We start from the raw sequence: 18,569 nt of genomic DNA, 5'->3' as shown, positions 1-18,569 counted from the left end.
TAAATTCTGTTACATATGTTCTATGGTAGGAGAGGCATTTACTGATAGCCAGCGTCAGTGCCCCCACAGAGCTTTGAGTCTAACAGATTGAGAATCTAAACGCTATGCTAGGTGGAAGAGAGTAGCAGCGTGTGTGTGCATCTAGCATGCACAAAGCCCTACATTTGATCTCTACCAGTAAAAAAACAAGGAATCTGAAAATTTAGGAACTTTCGCCTTAAAAAAGTACACAATCACACGAAACCATTGTAAATTAATGAAAACCTTCCCACCAATACTGTAGCTTTCTTATATTTCTTCTATTGAATTCTTGTTATGTATACTTCTTCATCAACCTGGACAGAAAGCTGGATGTGATACCATGCTAATTGCAGTGCTGGAAGCTAAGGCTTGAAGAATGACAGTCTGGCTACATAGCAAGACTTTGTCTATCCTCAAAAAACCTCCGTAGAGGCTGCATCTTTTTCCTTACTGACTTCAAGCTTCTGAGTAATTTCTTCAAATCTTATTTCCAACTCAAGCATCCTTCCTTCCACAGGACCAAAGCTATGTTATGCTTCTCTTGTCTCTAAGGACTGCGTTAATGAGCACATTTCTTATTTTCTCTGCCATCTTCCTGGCTCATAGAAAGCTCTTTGACACTGGATGTAAGCTTAAAGCATGCCAGACTCCTGGGGGATGTCTTCTTATCTTTTCTGGGATGAAGTAGAATAGACTAGCTTTGTCAATGAACTTCATGATAGTAAATCCCAAATAGCACACAAATTCCTAGTGGTCTCTCTCTGTCTCTGGGTCACACCACGATTGTTGGTACAGACCTTAACTTCTTCTCCTGAGTGCCAGGCCCTCTTCTTACATGTGCCGCCCATATGTAGCACCAAACAGCATCACTGCTAGCACCATGTAAACATCCACTATTAATAAACATCACCATCCTGACCACTTCATTTAGCAGAAGAAATTAGATGGTGAGTTAAAATCGAGGATAAGCTCTGTCTGTCACCCTTCATCATAGCTATACCAATGGAGAAAATACACCACTTCACACGATTGAGATATAAATATATATAATTTCAATATATATCTATTGTAAGGAACTATTTTTGTTACTGTTCATTAAATAATGGGAGATTTGTTTTCCATTTTTGACACACGTTTGCTTGTTTCAGTATGCTGTGGTTTCATATGAATCGCTTCCTAAAACTTCTGAAACAATACTAGTCTCTCCATCTCAGAGATAAAAAGTCTACCCTTTGTTCACCCTTCTAGAATTCTTTTTGTGTGTGTATATTTTTTTAATTAAATTTATTTATTTTTATTTATTACAACTTATTCACTTTGTATCCCAGCTGTAACCCCCTTTCTCAGCCCCTCCCAGTCCCGCCCTCCCTCCCTGTTTTACTTCCATGCCCCTCCCCAAGTCCACTGATAGGGGAGGTCCTCCTCCCTTTCCATCTGACCCTAGCCTATCAGGTCTTATCAGGAATGGCTGCTTTGTGTCTATGGCCTGGTAAGGCTGCACCCCCCTCAGGTAGAGGTGATCAGGAGCCTGCCCCTGAGATCATGTCAGACATTCCCGGGTGTCCCTTACTAGGGACCCCTCTTGGACACTGAGCTACCATGGGCTACATCTGTGCAGGGGTTCTAGGTTATCTCCATGCATGGTCCTTAGTCCCTGAGTATCAGTCTCAGAAAAGATCCCTGGGCCCAGATTTTTTTGTTCTGTTGCTATCTTTGTGGAGCTCCTGTCCCCTCCAGGTCTTTCATAAGATTTCATAGGGCTATGAGTCTCAGCATCTGCTTTAATACCCTGCAGGGTAGAGTCTTTCAGAGGCCCTCTGTGGTAGGCTCCTGTTCTGTTGCCTGCTTTCTCCCTCTTCCAATGTCTATCCCATTTCCCTTTCTGAATGAGGACTGATCATCTTACCTAGGGTCCTTCTTCTTTAACTTCTTTAGGTGTACAGATTTTAGTATGTTTATCCTATGTTATATGTCTAATATCCACTTATAAGTGAGCATATACCATGTGTGTATTTCTGCTTCTGGGATACCTCACTCAGGATGATCTAGAATTCTTATTTGTATTTAATTCAAGTGTCCTTTAGCAATCAGGCTAAAATGCCAGAATTTATATGTCCACAATGAATTCAGTTTACAGTTTAAATCATTTTCCAAAAGGATGATTTTGTTCCTACTGATACTGTCTTTAACAGTCTTTGTGAAAATTCCCAGCTCTATATATGAGAGCTGTTTTGTAACTAGTAGTCCCTTATTCTGGTGGACTCTGACCCTCAGCTCAGAGCTGTTCCTTATTGTGTGGACAGACAGGCAGGCAGAAACCTGTAAGTTTGTTTAATATCAAAATACAGGCATGACAGTTATTTTGTTTTTTTCAAATATCAATTGGATCCTTTAAATGTGCCTCATACTAAGGCCTGTTTTGAAAATGACCATAACCTTGCATCTTTATTCCATGTCTTTACATTTTTAAGTATGTAACTAAATTTATCCAAAAGGAGGGTCTCTGGGAGTCTTGAATAGGTACTGTTTACCAAGAGTTACACATTCCTTGCTTCTGAGGTTTGAATTAAAATTTATTTAATGACACACAATGAAAAATGTTCAGAGTCACCTTAAAATGTCACAAAGGAAAGGATGGTTTCCTGGGGCAGGCCTTGGAGAGAGTAGCACTTTAATAAAATATGCTCCATGAACTGTATGAATGGAGATAACCTAAGGAAAAGGTGGTGCATGCTTTATGACATGTGGAGCCTAGAGTGTGTGTTCTTTCTTTCTGGAACACATTTAAAATCAGAGGTATCCAGAAGAGAGAGCATCTCACCACTGGCATGTCCTCCTTCTAATACCAATGACTGAAAATACATTTCTAGAGTTGTGCTTGCTATGGAAGTGTCTTATGCCTGAGATTCTTCTGTAAGCTAAGCTTTTTTCTTTAAAGGTTTATTTATTTTTTTATTGTTTTTAATTATACATCTGTGTGTGAGTATACACGAATGAGTGAAGATGTCAATGGAGGCCACAGGCGTCAGGTCTCCCTACACTAGAGCTGGAATTACAGGCAGTGGTGAGTTATCTGATGTGGGTGCCTGGAAACTGAACTTGGGTCCTCTGTAAGAATAAGTAAGCACCCTTAAATCACTGAGCCATCTCTCCAGCCAAAGCTAAGCAATAGCATATTGTAAAAATATGTAACACTTCATATAAAATCTAAAGTATTCAAACAATAAACTTATAATGAATCTCTTTGCCATGGAAGTAAATCCATCAGGAATTACTGATTGTATACAAGAGTATTGCATTATCAGAGAGAGGATTTTATTTCAGAATTCTATGCCAACAAAGTGTTAAATTCTTTCAAGACATTTTTATGCTCTTTATGCCTTCTAAGCCCACCGATTAAGAGTGATTAGAAGCATACCTTTGATAACAAACAGGACATTCATTATAAAAGCCTATTTCCCTTTTTCTCATCCTGCTTCAAAAAAAAAAAAAGCAATTAAATAAAAGAAGGGAAAGAAAAAAGAGAAGGGGAGAAGTTAAGGCTTGCCAAGCAAGACTGAGAGCTCATTGTCCCGTCCTCTCAAGTGCAAGCTCTCCCTGACCCTGAGAAAAAGGACTGTCCATGCTCAGCACACACTACTGGAGCTTGTGCATATAGGAACCTTCAGGATGTGTTATGTCTGCTCTCCTTTATTATCAGACCAAACAGCAAATGTTGATGTTTTCCTGTGTGTTCAGTTGCTACTGGTTTTTCCTGGGAAAACTGCATTGTCCAGCAGCCTCTAGTGTTTTCATTCCTCATTCCACCAAATCTTTAGCCACTTACCTAAATCCTGTTTGGGAATGGCACATAAGCTCACCTGAAGTTGAACAGGGCAGGAAGAAAGCAGGTTCAGTTTAACAACAGTGATACTGAGACTTAAATTAGTAGTTTGAACCTGCATGTGGACTGTCACCTTAGGCCCAGGTGAGACAAGCTGCCTGTATTGGCTCTATAAGGGGAAAGCTGCCAGCCAGCGCTTTCCCCTTATAATTTCTATAACACCAGCACTTGGACATTCAATGGTTCTCTTCCATAGGGAATTCTATACCTTATGTATTTGTGAATCCTATTGCCCAAAACATGCTATCTGTTCAATAAGCATTTGCCAAATAGGGAAAGGAGTAGGGGTTGAAACAGAAATCTCTGTACCCTTACTGTGGGCTCTCTGTGTGTGTTTTTCATTTGTCCCTCACAACAGCTCGAAGACACAGTCCAGTAATAGAGAAAGGGAAGCTAAGGCTCAAAGAGGTGGACTCACAGGTCTTGACAAAGCAAAGCTGCTATTTAACTGAGGTCTCTGCCTCCAGGACCCATCCTTATCTGCCTACTATCCTAGCCATCTATTATTCCACTGAGCAAAGACTTGTGTTTTCATGTGAGGCAGCATTTTAATAGAGGTTCAGTTTGCTCCACATCATAGCATAAAAGATTTCTGAGTTGAAAATTATGCACTTAATTTACTTTTTGATTTAACTGAAGATATTAGATGTATAAACAAAAAAAGTTTAAACCAAAAATATTTTTGTAATTCATACTACCCTTGACATGCTAACCTGAATGATCAAAGAGGAGAAACATAAGCAAATAGGCAGTATTTTGCTAGCGCTGTGATAAACATTCCTAGAGAATATGGTCTGCTAAGCAAGGTGCCTCTGCTAAGGTACCTGCAGGAAGGAAGAGCAATGTGTGTCTTCTTCAACATGGCTACAGAGCCCGAGTGGCCACTGAGCAGCAGCCCACCATCACTGACCCCTCCTCAGCAGTAGCCAGTTGTGCAACACAAGTCCAGTGGAACATATCAGCTTCATAGACCAATTGGGCCAAAAATTAGGACTTAGGCTGCTAAAATAAGAGGACAAGAGAAACAATAACTTCAGGGATGAATCAGAGTCCAGCAAGACAGAGCCAAGTTGTACATGAGTTCCACTAAAAAGAACATGTTTGCTGTGTAAGTATGTCCAATGTTGCCTAGCTGGGATAGGTAGAGGGGAGAGGGATGTCTATTCTTGTTCTGAGAATCAACTTTAGCTAACCTAGGTTTATTATCCAGGATGTCCTGTTCAACACTGAATGGTGCCCACCCTGGTGGCACGTCTTACTGATTGCAGATGTGATGACTACTTGTTATTTCTAAACCATCTTAAAAAGACAACAACAAAACGAAACAGCAGGGCCTCATCAGACACAGCTATATATGCTCACTTCCTTCTTCCTGAAATGCTCTTCCAAATGCAAGCCGCCCATTCCCTCACTTCCTTCACATCTCTCCCTGTGTATTATTGTGGGAAAAAAGCCATCCCTGGCCACTCAATATAAAACAAGACACCTCACCCACTTTTACTAATGTCCCATTTTCCTCCATAGACCTAATGATATTTGTATTTTTAAAACTTTTAATGACTTACTTATTTTTATTCTATGTCTGAGGGTGTTTGGGCTGCACATTATGTCTGCACTATGTGTGTAAAGTGCCCGTGGAGTGCAAAGGACGTCAGATCCCCTGGAACTGGAATTACAAATAGTGGTAGCCCCCACAGAGGTACTGAGAATGGAACCTGTTTTTTTATAAGAACAATAGTGCTCTTAATCACTGAGCCATCTTTCTAGCCTCATAATAATTTCTTATTAACTGATACTATCATGTAACACTCATAGAACAGTTTATTTTGTCTAGTGCAATTTTCCCAGTATCTAAAATAATTTTTAAATAGCACAAAACATCTAACACACACTGGAATGTCATTCACTGAATGGACTCATGAGCACATTTCATCTTTGCAGGTCCTGTCTTTGATGGGTAGTGGCCAGCACTATTGTACACTGAATTATGCAGTGCTTAGCTCAGCATACGGAGTATTTCAGCCTTGCCTCTGCGTCTGGAACCCTTGTCATCTGCCTTCCCCCTCTCAGCCTCAGGGTGTCTAATCTGGAACCTCTTCTCCCACTGTGGCCAGGGTGCTCTATGTTTCACTTGCCTTCACACTCGTCCATTTCTTTCTAAGTGGCGTACCCTCTTCTACAGCCTTTCCACCCACATCTGCTGCCTAAGTCAACTGCAACTGCAGTTCATTGATGGCAAATTCACTGGTAGTTGTGTTTGGTGATTGTTTTTTCACATAATGCATTAGTGTGTCTTTTTTTATTTGGTGGGGGCAGAGTTTTGAGATAGGTTTCTTTTTGTAGCACTGGCTCTCCTGGACTCAGTTTGCAGACCCAGGCTGGCCTCGAACTCTCCAGGTTCTGCCTGCCTCCGCCTCCCAAGTGCTGGGATTAAAGGCATATGTCCCATCTTTTGATGTAGCATGTTTTACCTTAAAGCCAATCATACATGCTTTGTCACCTAGTCCCCTCACTAGCAGTTTGGGGGCCTGGCATTTCTCTCATTGGTCTTTACATGGTGCTATATAGAGCAGAGAGAATGGTGGCTTTTGATTGGCTGTCTCTTTTTGTGTTGTAGACTGTAGGCTTTAATTATCATCTTTTAGATCGTCACAATAACTATAAAAGCTCATTGAGAAATACGATATGTTCCATTTCTCTGTCTTACACGTATATAGTTATACAAACTCACATGTTCACACACAACTTTGACTGTCCCTAAAACATCTAAAAGCTGAGTACCAGATGGAAGCTTTCAACCCTCGTCCACTTTGGCTCAAGGAATATCTCAAGGACTTTTGTGATAGATCTATTTCCCAGTAGACAGATAACACACTTAAAATGTCCTAGAGCAGCAGCTGGGGTGACATATCAGATTTCCTGCATATCAGATATTTACATTATGATTCATAACAATAGCAAAATTACAGTTATAAAGTAGCAACAAAATAGTGTTATGGTTGGGAATCACCACAACATGAGGAAGGGTCACAGTATTAGGAAGGTTACGAACCACTGTCCTAAAAATAAAAATAAAAACCACTGTCCTAGGGTGTAAGGTGGCCATGCTGTTTGCAAGTGATGCTACTACTCATCTCGACTTTACTGAAGTTTGGTTTTGTTTCACTGTTAGGAAATGCCAGTCCTCATGCTTCACTCACTAGAAACAGAATAGTAAGAAAGCACTGCGTTTTCCCCTGGTGATCGCAAAGTGGGTTGCCAGCTACTGAAGGGAGCTGGAAGTCTTAAATAGCGCCTTATTTTAAGTATAACAACATCCCCTACATTAACGAAGCCACTTATGATTTCCAGATGTTCTTGTTTTTTTATTCAATTAATAATAGGATAGCTAAAAATAAATGTTCATTTACCCTCAAGGAAATATTTTGTACAGATGTGTGCTACTTTAAAAGCACATTTTTGAGTAAAAATATTTAAGCACGATCATTTACGATTTCATGAAAGCAGGAAGAGGCATAACAATTTAATATACAGTATGCCAAGAAAATAAGTTAAAAATTAAATTTTGATGCAAAAGAATTAACTTAAGTGCTATTTTAAACACACAAGCATTTAGCTTAAACATCTGCCTTTTAGGGAAGGTTTTCCTTCCATCCTGTGTCCTAGGCAAGTGTAGGTGCAGCTAATGGCAGAGCCAAATGCAGCTTTAGTATTCAAGGTAGATGTGTAGATACAAAAAGAATGACAACTACGCAGTTGTAAGATACAATTACAGATCACAGACTTGCCAGCCCTTACTTTGACTGGGAGGGAAGATGGTTCTCCCTGCAATCTTGGCTTGTTTTTCAAGGCTATTCCTCACTGCTAGCTGAGTGCTACCCGAGCCATTTGAATTTGCGCAACAATGTTTTAATACCCAAAGCGCCTCCGTAAATAATCTGTTCTCCCCACACTCTGGAGAAAACAGCCCCATTTAATCGATCTAAGCCTGAGGGCTCAGAGGAGTGTGGGGTGGCCCCAGCCTCTGCCCCTGCCCTTGGAGGAATGTTTACCTAAGCGGCAAAGACTGCTCACTGCTCACTGCTCACTGCCTGCCAGACACACCAGGTTGCTGCCGCAGCCTTAGCAACTGTGGCCAGCTTTTTGTTGTTGTTTACCATCTGATGGGCCATGCTCCTTTAAGAAACATAAATTCTTTCTCCTCTGTCCCTGCCCTAGTCAGTAATCCCTCAAGACCTGTCAGCTGCCTGAACTCATCTGGAGGAACAGCCTAAGGAAATCATCTTGCCTCTCCCCCCAAAAAGGAAAGTTAAAGGCTGGCAGATGGACAGTGGCTTTTTGCATGAGAGTAGCCAGATAGCGCCCAGGGGGCATCAAGCCCTGGTTTTTATTTCTGCAATGGAAGTGTTAGCAGCTGTGGCTTGGGAGGTTGCATTCAGAAGGCTTGGAATTGCTGCAAATGTTTTTGCATTTTGCTGAACAGTAGCCATTAGGGGACCTTGTGTTATTATTGCAGAGCTCCACAATGAAGATTCAGGAGCACCCCAGTATATCTGACACCAAACAACAGAGGAATCAAGATCCTGATGATCAGCAGGAGAGCTTTGTCTCTGAAATGCCACAGTTGGACCTGACAGCATTGTGCGATGAGAAGAACTGGGAAGGTAGGTGAACATCCGCCATTTGGGTTTTGCACTGAAAAGGCAAAACCTTATATGAATAAGTGTATACAAGGCATGTGACCGCATGCCTGTGCGGGTGAGAGTAAGGGTATGCATGCAGAAGAAACTGGGTTTCTATAAAAAATGACTTCAAATCCTTTACCAGGCATGGGAACATGTCGTATTTAATGTTGCCAAGGGTAGTTGCAATACTGGAAAGGAAAATACGGATGTTCCTTGTCCTATATCTTGCAGGACATTTTAACCCACCAAAAGTGCTGCCCCTGCTTGTTGCACGCTGCAGAAAGCCAGCCATCTACCACCTCACCTGCTACCCCCCATGCTTTAGCTGCCCTGATACCTGCCAGCCACCCCGCTGCGTTACCCACTTCCTGCAGTCCACCTTCCAAGTTTTTAAGGAAGATGTTTTCTTTGCTTTTTTCCATCTTTTAATATATACATTTTAAAAATTCACATTAACACATCCTTGAGGGCTTGTCAGCAGTTCTATCATCCCTCTGTCAGCGCTCTATACAGTGTGTGTCTGAAGGCCACATCCAAGGAGAAATGGGCTCCTGGCTTCAGTACGGCAGCATAACTTAACATAATGACTTAGCAGAGAGTCACAGCTATGAAAATCTGCCCTGCTCATGTGGGTATTCCCTGCCCTTATCCCGACCCACTCCTCTGTTTTCATCTAATGATCAAAAGTCCATCTGAAGAGCCCGAAGGGTGAAAGGCTGACCTACTTACTGTCCTGGCACACAGGGCTCCATGAGAACAGATCGTTTTGTTTTCATTTTCTTTCCTGTAATCTAAGAAACCAGTTCTGGTTATTTTCGTATAATTAGGCGGCAGATCTGAAGTTTTGTCAGATCATTCCAGCTCAAAATATTCAGGGAACAAAAGAGGGCATGGTTGACTTGCCGTGTTAAATTTAACTGATCTATTTCTGCATATCGATTGGTTTGTCATTCATTTTTGATCACTTTGACATAATTATGTGTCTTTTTAGTCTATAGATTGGCAATAATCTGCATTTTCTAATTTACGAGTCTCAGAGTGGTCACTGTTGCCCAAATAGAAGCAAAAGTAAAGTAAACCCTGTATTTGAGTTTCAGTAATACAGGCTAGCATATAGCTTTTCATAAAAAGAGAAATTTGGAGCCAGAAATCAAATGATCTATAGTCTTTTTCTGATCCTCCCCAGAAATAGCCTCGGTTTGATTATTTCTCTTGGTTAATCACAAATTTAAATTTCTCTCTCAACACACATAACCTAAAATAAAGCTGAACATGCCCTCCAAGAGTGGTTGGAAGTCAATTTAGAGTTTTATTACTTCAAAGAATTTTTCTCCATAGAATAAAAATGTGGAGGAAGCAGCATCTTATTTAGAAGGTTGGACAGTATGTTTTCCAAAAGATTATTGGAAAAATACACTTCACAGGTTGGATTGGGCAGGAGACTTGTGTTGCAAATTGCTGTACTATTCTTTCCTCCTCCCGTTACATTTGCGTTTGTTGTTGAACATCTACACCTTTAAAATCTACAGGGATTTATTTTTCAAGGTCATTTTAGCTGCTTGGTTACTACTCTCAGTAAACTATTTAAAATTATGTATTTTAATTTTCAAGTAGTTTTACAGCAGGAACATGGCCATAAGTATAGTCAAAATAAAGGAACCAACGTGCAAAGCTAGATTAAATGACAACAATAAATTTGATATCATTTATAGTTTCAGTAATAAATGAAAAGGTGTTTTTCTAGTAGCAAGTAAGTTTCACACTAGTTTAAGCTGTGCACACAAAAGCAAGGCAACAAAATATAAAAATGGAAGTAATAGTGATTACCAATCTACACAGACCAAAATCCACTCTCAGCTCATAGACACACACACCATCCCAGCCACTGTGTGAGGGGACATTCTAAGTTTGCATGCCTGCTCCCTGGCCGGTGCGATTGGTCACAGTCTGATGTGGAGTCAGGAAAGGTCACCTGATATAGAGTGGTGTGAGGCTGTGGTAGAAGTCCCTGCAAGTGTTTGTCTCGAAATAATGTTCTGTAAATTCTTAAGCCTAGGATCAAGAAAACAATGAAAGGGATTGAAATGTTAAGTAGATTCCGTAGTCTACAAAGTGGAACCTTTGGAAAGTAAACATGGAATCAGTCTCATCTGCTGACTGGCATGGAACCAGCCATGCCTTCACACTTTAAGGCACATTATGTAATCTGTCATTGCCATTATTCTTTTAAGGTTTCAATTCTCCAAAGTTAAATGAACACACAAAATCAAAGGCATTGTTCTGATATTGAAAGGTAATTAGAACTGTGTAATTTGAAATGTTACTAAGTCCCATGCATCCTGAGATTCTCAAAGAATAATTTTTTAAAAAGAAGCAAAATCACTAATAACTAGGCAGGCCATGTATTTTCTAAATGTTGCCCATTCACATCAACCTCGATTCTTTTCTTTGTAGTGCTCTAGACCCTGGATTTGGAAATGCTGCACTTGAAGAGATAGCAGCTGGGCTCCTGGCAAGGTCTTAAAGATAGCTTTCTCTAAGAATGTAGGGAACAGAAGACAGGCAGGGTGGTACAGAGTAACTGATTAGAAAACTATGTGTACATGTGCAAGGCCATGGGTTACAGTCACCTCAAAAGGCATTGATCTTTTGCTTAAAGTCATTAGCCCTGTTCCACACAATTATCAATAATCTAAGCAGACCTATTGGGGACCTGTTTCTTAACTTTGCAGACAGAGGCAAAACAGATGTGTGAGCCTTAAAACTTAAATCTGGGATTGATAAAGCTGACTGCTAGAGTTTCTTATGGATCTAGTAGTTTGCAAGACTTTTGAACAATTTAGTAAGGCTAGCATTGTTCTACGGTTGAATCTTGGAACAGTAAAAAGAATTTATGAAAGTCATCCCCCCGAGGGTGGTCTCTATCTTTCCTTGTCCGGGGTGTACCAACAACTCTTTGAGCAGCTGAGAAGAGAGTTATGACATCATGACAAGCGGTAATGGCTCTAAATAACGTAGTTGGAAAATAAGCATGGAAAATGTCATCTCCTTTAATTTTGTCCAGGTCAATAACTCATTTCGATAACCCGTTTCTTTTATATAGCCAATGGCTACAGCCAGATTAGCAGAGTGCAGCTGTCATGATGTCCTGCACCAGTTTTTCTCAGAGATGAATTCCTTACTATGATGGGTTGATTCCCTTTATATGCCTGTGTACTGTGGTATCTGAACTGGGATTCTTCAGAACCTGTCCTTATCAATTACATAGCAGGAACACAGCTTTCATATTTGTCCTTTCTGATCATCTGCTATGGGATCAGGTGACCTGAATGAATTGTTTTTAATAAAAAAGTGACATGATTTCATTTAGAGTTCATTGTGAGTGTACTAAAAGGATTTTTATTTGAAAATGAAAATGTGCTTATATGTTCTGCTGGAGAAAAATCCAGTGTGAAGCCTCGTGTCTTTCTGTTGTCCCTTTGAATACTTTTCTTGCAATATCCTTGTTTCAATGTTCTTGAGTTCCTAACTAAATATAAAATTTTTTCAAGCAGCTATTAGAAATGATGATGCATCATCATCATTTCACAAATGGTGATGCATCCTTGAAACTAGCTCTCTACAAAGCAATATAATTGTATATACCATGTGTCACAGTATGCAGGGCTGTAACATGGTTTCCTGGTTGAGTGAAAACTACCAAATAGATACTAGAGTATTTCAGACTATGATGTAGAAATGGTTGTACTGACTCTTTAATCTATGAAATTCATACTTTATGTCAGAGTCCTTTAACTCTGAGCCAGCATAGAAGAAGAAAAGGAAGATATTCACATAAGTGTTCCACGTTGCAGAATTGGGAAACCATCCACTTCTGTTCCACCTTCAGAACAATGATGCAACATTACTCTTTATTTTGCTAAAGCTGAAATTCATAATGATTTTAATATATCTTATCTTTCAGTAATGAATTCATCTACCCTACCTACATGGTTTGTAAGAAACTTGTACAATTTCCTCAGCTGTCTCATTTCCTATTCAACACTGAAAACATTGGGAAAGAATGTATTTGGGTGTTTTGTTTGCTTGTTTTATTTGTTATTGAAATGGTTGGTCTAGGACAAAGACAAAATAAAGCTGTATTAAACAAGAGAATGGATAGATATTTTCAGGTTAGCTGCCAAACACTACACTTAATTCAGTCTGTTTACGATGAACTCATGACCATAGAGATCAAATGATTGAAAACTCAAAGATGTTTTCATTTTAGAAAATGTATCCAGCTGTATTAAAATTTGAATTGAGGGTGTCAGGATCAAAAGTAAGACTTTTAAAATCTGTATTTCTTTTTTCTTGATGAAAAGAAATGTCAAACTAACTAGAATGCTCTTGTGCCAATATCGACATTACACTTTGTTTTTATCAAAGCTTCTGGTCCCCACAAAGCAGCTTCCTCTCCCCTCAGTTGCTTATGCCTCTGAGAGGAGAAGCTATGTCCAGGGACATGGCTGCTTTGGTCATCTTAACCCTTTTCCAGTCTGGCTGAGTTGAGGTTTGTCTTAGGAAATAGAAGATGCAATCTGGTCAGTCTAACAATCCATTTTCTGCAACTTAACACTAAGCTTTATGTTTTCCCCAGAGATTGCTTTCTCCTGCCTCTCTCCTTCCATAGTGCATTTCACCCTTTTATGTTGGTAGAGCATAGCTGCTCTGTCCTGAGAACTGCCACTTACCACACACAGACCAATGCCATCAGTCCAAAGAGTGAGATGTTTGTCTCCAGACTTAGGCCCATGCATTGCCCCATCTTTTGACCCTCAACAGACAAGACAGTTTTTTCTTGAACAGTTTTATTTTTCAAAATATTTATCTATGTTCCCAGATAACTTGAGTTCCTTTAAATTTTGCAAACCTTGTTCTTTATGACATAATATTTTAAGTAAACATATTTATCTTCCTGTTATGGTCTAAAGTCTTCCAAACTTTCAGGCAGTTGTCATTGATTCTGTAGCTCTGGCACATTCTAAAGCAAAGTTAAAAGTTAGAAGGCACCTCCTCCCCTTCTATCTGACCCTAGGCTATCAGGTCTCATCAGGACTGGCTGCATTGTCTTCCTCTGTGGCCTGGTAAGGCTGCTCCCCCTTCAAGGGGAGGTGATCAAAGAGCCAGTCACTGAGTTCGTGCTAGAAACAGTCCCTGTTCACCTTACTAGGGAACCCACTGGAGAGGGGCATAGAGAGAGAAGAGGGAGGGAGGGTAGGATTGGGGGGAGAAGAGGGAGGGGCCACAGCCAGAATACAAAGTGAATAAATAATAATAACTAATAAAAAATGCAACAAAAAAATGTTAGAAAGTGCACATGCAACCCACTCTTTTTACTGATTGGGTGCTTGTTCTTAACCTCCTTACATTTCACCGGCCTTATCTTTCAGCAGCCTGGGATCAGTAGTTCTCAAACCTGATAATCGCATGCACACTTTGATTGCTTGAGCAGCCTTTAAGTATGTGCATGCTCTTGTATGTGCATATAGATGTACTTGTGTACATGTTCCTCGGTCTGTAATATGTGGAACTTCACTTAAATACATTGGATATGAAGTGGGTTAAGCATTTGTGTGTTGATACTTGTTACCTGTTTCTGTGCATTACTCTAAACATGAATTAAGGGTGAGAGGTCTTAAAAGCAGTTAACCTGGCTCTGACCTTACCGGAGTACAATCTACTCTTTCGGAATACAAAGTTTAAGCACATTTATTCCATATAGCTGTATACATTTTCAAGCTTCAAATTGAAGGGGCCACTCGGTGTTCTATGATTCAAACTGCACAAATCCAAGAATCTATGATCATGGCAAGTAGCTAGCCTTATGGAAATCATAAATGGCAAGTGTAATCTTTAATGCCGAGTATTATCAGCGGACAACAGTGCGACATCCAAGATCTACGTTAAATTCTGTCAGATGGTTTTAAAGGCTTTTCTTAATATTCATTTATGTTGTTGGAGGAGCCGTGTTGTACCTGTTCCACAGTGAACATGTGAAGCTTAGAGAGCAATGTGATTAGTTGGTTCTCTCCTTTCAACATGTGGGTTTCAGGCATCAAATTCAGGGCATCAGGACCTTTACCCAGGAAGCCATTTTGCTGGGCCAATTGTTGTTGTTTTATCCAACTAAGGAAAGGAGTATTTTGAAATGCGTCTTGTAATAAATAGGAATAAACACCATCTTCTTCTTTTGTAAAATAAAAGGTCAGGATTTTGTGCTTTTTTTTTCTTATTATTACCTAAAATAATCTGTATGGGTTTAGACACTATAAGGCTCTTTTTCCTTTCTTCATAATTTATGTGTGTTCCCTCCTCCTGCTCTTGGGCAGCTTCTGAAATTACAAGTGCAAAGCTCAGCCAGAAGCATGCTAATCCCACATGCTAGGCAGAGGCACAGGGAGTGTATCTCCAAATGACCCACACAGAGGTTGTAAACACTTGGTAAATAGGATCTGACAAATCTAACATGGCTCCTTGTTGTCAGGATAACCATAGTCCGATGTGCACCCTCACTAACACACTCATGGCTCTTCCAGTAGCGCTTCTGCTTGGAAAGGTTTCTATCACTTACCTATTGGGGAAACTGGAATTGTACACAATTGGATATGTCCTTCCAGGCTGTTCCTCGGGGCAGCCCTAGCAAATCCTGAAAGCAAGTGAGAATGGAGAGAAAGGCAGGTGGTGGCCATGAGACAGAGTGACGATTTCAGTTGGGCCTAGCACCTACCCTGGACCTTAGATGTGACGTGAGGGGCACCCAATGGTGGATCAGGAAAACTGGGTAATAATGCTTTCAAGAACAATGTTAACCTGTTAAATCATGTCTATTTTCCAGAACCCATCCCTTGCTGGCAGCAAGAAAATGTAGACTCTGATGAAGCCCGCCTTTCCCCTCAGGCTGGGCGCCTGATTCACCAGCTTCTGGATGAAGATAGCGACCCCATGCTGTCCCCTAGGTTCTATGCCTATGGGCAGAGCAGGCAGTACCTGGATGACACAGAAGTGCCTCCTTCTCCCCCTGACTCCCATTCTTTCATGAGGTACGTTCTGCATTCCTGATAAGGAACTGCACCAGCCACATAACATTAGAGCAGACAGAATGGCACTGATGGCTAGCCCATATAGTAAAAATTAAGTTGAGGCTCTGTGGCTAGACACACCTGAAGTTCTCCATCCTAGAGCTCAGACAATGTTGGAGTTTTCACCTGAGCTGCGGCCTAACTGCAAATCTCATTTTGAATTCCAATTAGCACCTCCTTCCTAAAGCTCTGTCCAATTTAACAGTTAAGCTTGTAGTCAGTCTCGGATTGTTATCTTATGTAAGTGGAAGTGACAGAAACACAGACTTATGTAATAGGTGGCATCTTCAGAACTCAGAGTCAGAGAATGTACCCATCCACTAGGTTTTTATCAAACCAGAGAGGATGTTTTCACTCCTTTGTGCCATATACTTTCCTATCCTGAAGGGCCTCCCCATAGTTATGGCTCATTCGTGGAGCAGCTAACCCAGGCCATGGTCTTTGCAGGCGGAGAAGTGCCTCCCTGGGGTCCTATGATGATGAGCAAGAGGACTTGACACCTGTGCAGCTCACCAGAAGGATCCAGACCCTTAAAAAGAAGATCCGGAAGTTTGAGGACAGGTTTGAAGAGGAGAGGAAGTACAGAGTGAGTTCTCCATATGGTCTTTTTGCCCCAACACACCCTTCAGCATGTAGAGAAGCAGTTCTCAACCTGGGGGTTGCATAGCAGATAGTTACATTACATTTCATAACAGTAGCAGAATTGTAGTTAATGAAGTAGCAACGGGATTCACCACAACATGAGGATTAAAGGGTCACAGTATTAGAAAGGTTGAGAACCACTGATGTAGAGGATACCAGAAGCCAATTAAAGAAGGGAAGTTTATTTGTTGGGCTAAAATTTGATTCAGGATGATCTTCTACAATTTTCTCCACACTAGGCTCCTTCCATTATTGGCTCTTTCTTCGTCTCCCACAACAGTGACAAGAGGGCATATATATATTTTTTTATGGTGGTTGCAGTATAAGCCCATAAACTCTTCCACTTTCTGCTTCAATAGCTTCATAATCTGAAACATACAAATATTAGAAAAGGGTATATGGATCCCCACAGGAGTTCATGATCATAAAGAGCCTGTATTTTGCCCTTAAGGAAATCTGTGGGAGTATCAGAAATAAGCAATAAAATATTTATTCTAGATCTTCTTTTCCCAGCCCTCCCACAGTGACAAAGCAGCCAACCCTGAGGTTCTGAAGTGGACAAATGACTTGGCCAAATTCCGGAAACAGCTTAAAGGTAAGTGATGCTGTGAACCTAATGGCATAGCCTGTGTGCAATAAACCAGAGCCCTTGTGTCCTGCAGAGTTAGTGTCACCGTCCATCTGGGTGTCCCAAGCCTGAAGAAGCTTCCCAGTTCTCCAAGTTCTTTACTGAACACTACCTCAAGACATTATAGAGTTACATTACAAAACAACCGGACCAGATATGATATGAATTCCTCAGCATGTCTTCATTTCCACACATTCCTCCTAGAAGGATGGCTTCATATTAGTACTTCTTCAGCACCTTCTTTATTCTAAAGTTGCATTTGCTGGAGTGATAGAAGGCAGCCCATCAGACATGACTGAAAAAGAGTAGGCCCCTTTTCCCTTGTATTTAGGGGTAGTCACAGAAATGACTAAATGGAATAAAAATGGGGTATGTAGATTGGTTGAAAAGCAGTGGTCAGTGTCTGATTCTAGATCAGCACATCTATACAGACAATGGGAATATATTTGAAATGTTTCTGTCTATTTCTGACATCAGATTCCAAGCCAAGGTAGCCAAAAGCTAACACTTTCCCAAGAATTAGAGTTTGGGAAATATTTATGAAGACCCATGAAGAGTCTATTACAGTTTGGTTTATGTAATGATCCAGGAATTTCCACTTATATTATAGTTTCAATTATTTCTAAAACAGTATGACTAAGCAGTTATTGACATGACAGTTAAAGCAATCTGGATTCACCAGTCCTCAGTATTAGGTATCTGTTTCCAAATCTAATTGCCTAGAGTCCAAACTGAAGATGTCTGAAGAGGACCTCACCCCCAGGACACGGCAACGAAGCAACACACTTCCAAAGAGTTTTGGTTCCCAGCTAGAAAAAGAAGATGAGAAGAAACATGAACTGGTGGATAAAGCCATCAGGCCCAGTGTTGAAGCCACACTGGAATGTATACAGAGGAAGCTCCAGGAGAAGCGAGCAGAGTCCAGCCGTCCTGAGGACATTAAGGTATGATGCTAAGAGATCTGCCCTCAGTGCAGCCAACACAGTGAAAACACAAGCCATGCAGATTGCTGTTGATTCCTTTGCCACATATATCTTCTGCACCACTTGCTTTCCAGCCAGGAGATACTCTGCTCTACTGTCTGCTGGCATTACAGCATTAAGCCCAGTGAAAAGGGGGGGGGGAACGATGAGAGATAGGGCATGTCACATGAATTCCCACAAGCACAATGATACTCTCTAAGGCTTCCCACATGTGTAGAGAAGTATATGAAAGCTGCAGTGTTTTATCTATGGGTGTTGTGGTTTCTGCAAAACAGTGGAAAGCAGATTGTTCTATTGACTCTTTGTAAAATGAACTCATTGAGGCAAGAGAGATGGTTCAGTGGTTAGGAGCACTGGCCACTCTTCCAGAGGACATGGGTTCAATTTCTACCACCCACATGCAAGCTCACAACTGTTTTTAACTCCAGTTTCAGGGAATCCAGCACCCTCACATAGACATACATACAGGCAAAACATGGATATCTAGATAGATATCTAGATAGATATTTATCTAGATAGATAGATAGATAGATAGATATTTATATAGATAGATAGATAGATAGATAGATAGATAGATAGATAGATAGATAGATAGATAGATAGATA

At 40.7% G+C, this 18,569-nt stretch overlaps 1 protein-coding gene across 2 annotated transcripts in view; it reads left to right on the top strand.

The window, feature by feature from the left end:
- The window catches only part of Fam13a (family with sequence similarity 13 member A), an 83,416-nt gene that overhangs the window by 47,845 nt on the left and 17,002 nt on the right, over positions 1 to 18,569 (top strand). For both annotated transcript variants that reach the window (XM_055612729.1, XM_055612728.1), the window contains 5 exons: positions 8,421 to 8,568; positions 15,467 to 15,671; positions 16,158 to 16,296; positions 16,866 to 16,947; positions 17,704 to 17,924. In XM_055612729.1, the coding sequence (XP_055468704.1) occupies positions 8,421 to 8,568; positions 15,467 to 15,671; positions 16,158 to 16,296; positions 16,866 to 16,947; positions 17,704 to 17,924 (795 nt within the window). The remainder of the gene's footprint in view (positions 1 to 8,420; positions 8,569 to 15,466; positions 15,672 to 16,157; positions 16,297 to 16,865; positions 16,948 to 17,703; positions 17,925 to 18,569) is intronic.

Source organism: Psammomys obesus, unplaced genomic scaffold, assembly GCF_907164565.1.
Source record: "Psammomys obesus unplaced genomic scaffold, mPsaObe1.curated_primary_1811, whole genome shotgun sequence".
NCBI classification, from domain to species: domain Eukaryota; kingdom Metazoa; phylum Chordata; class Mammalia; order Rodentia; family Muridae; genus Psammomys; species Psammomys obesus.
This window is presented reverse-complemented; position numbering and strand designations above follow the sequence as displayed.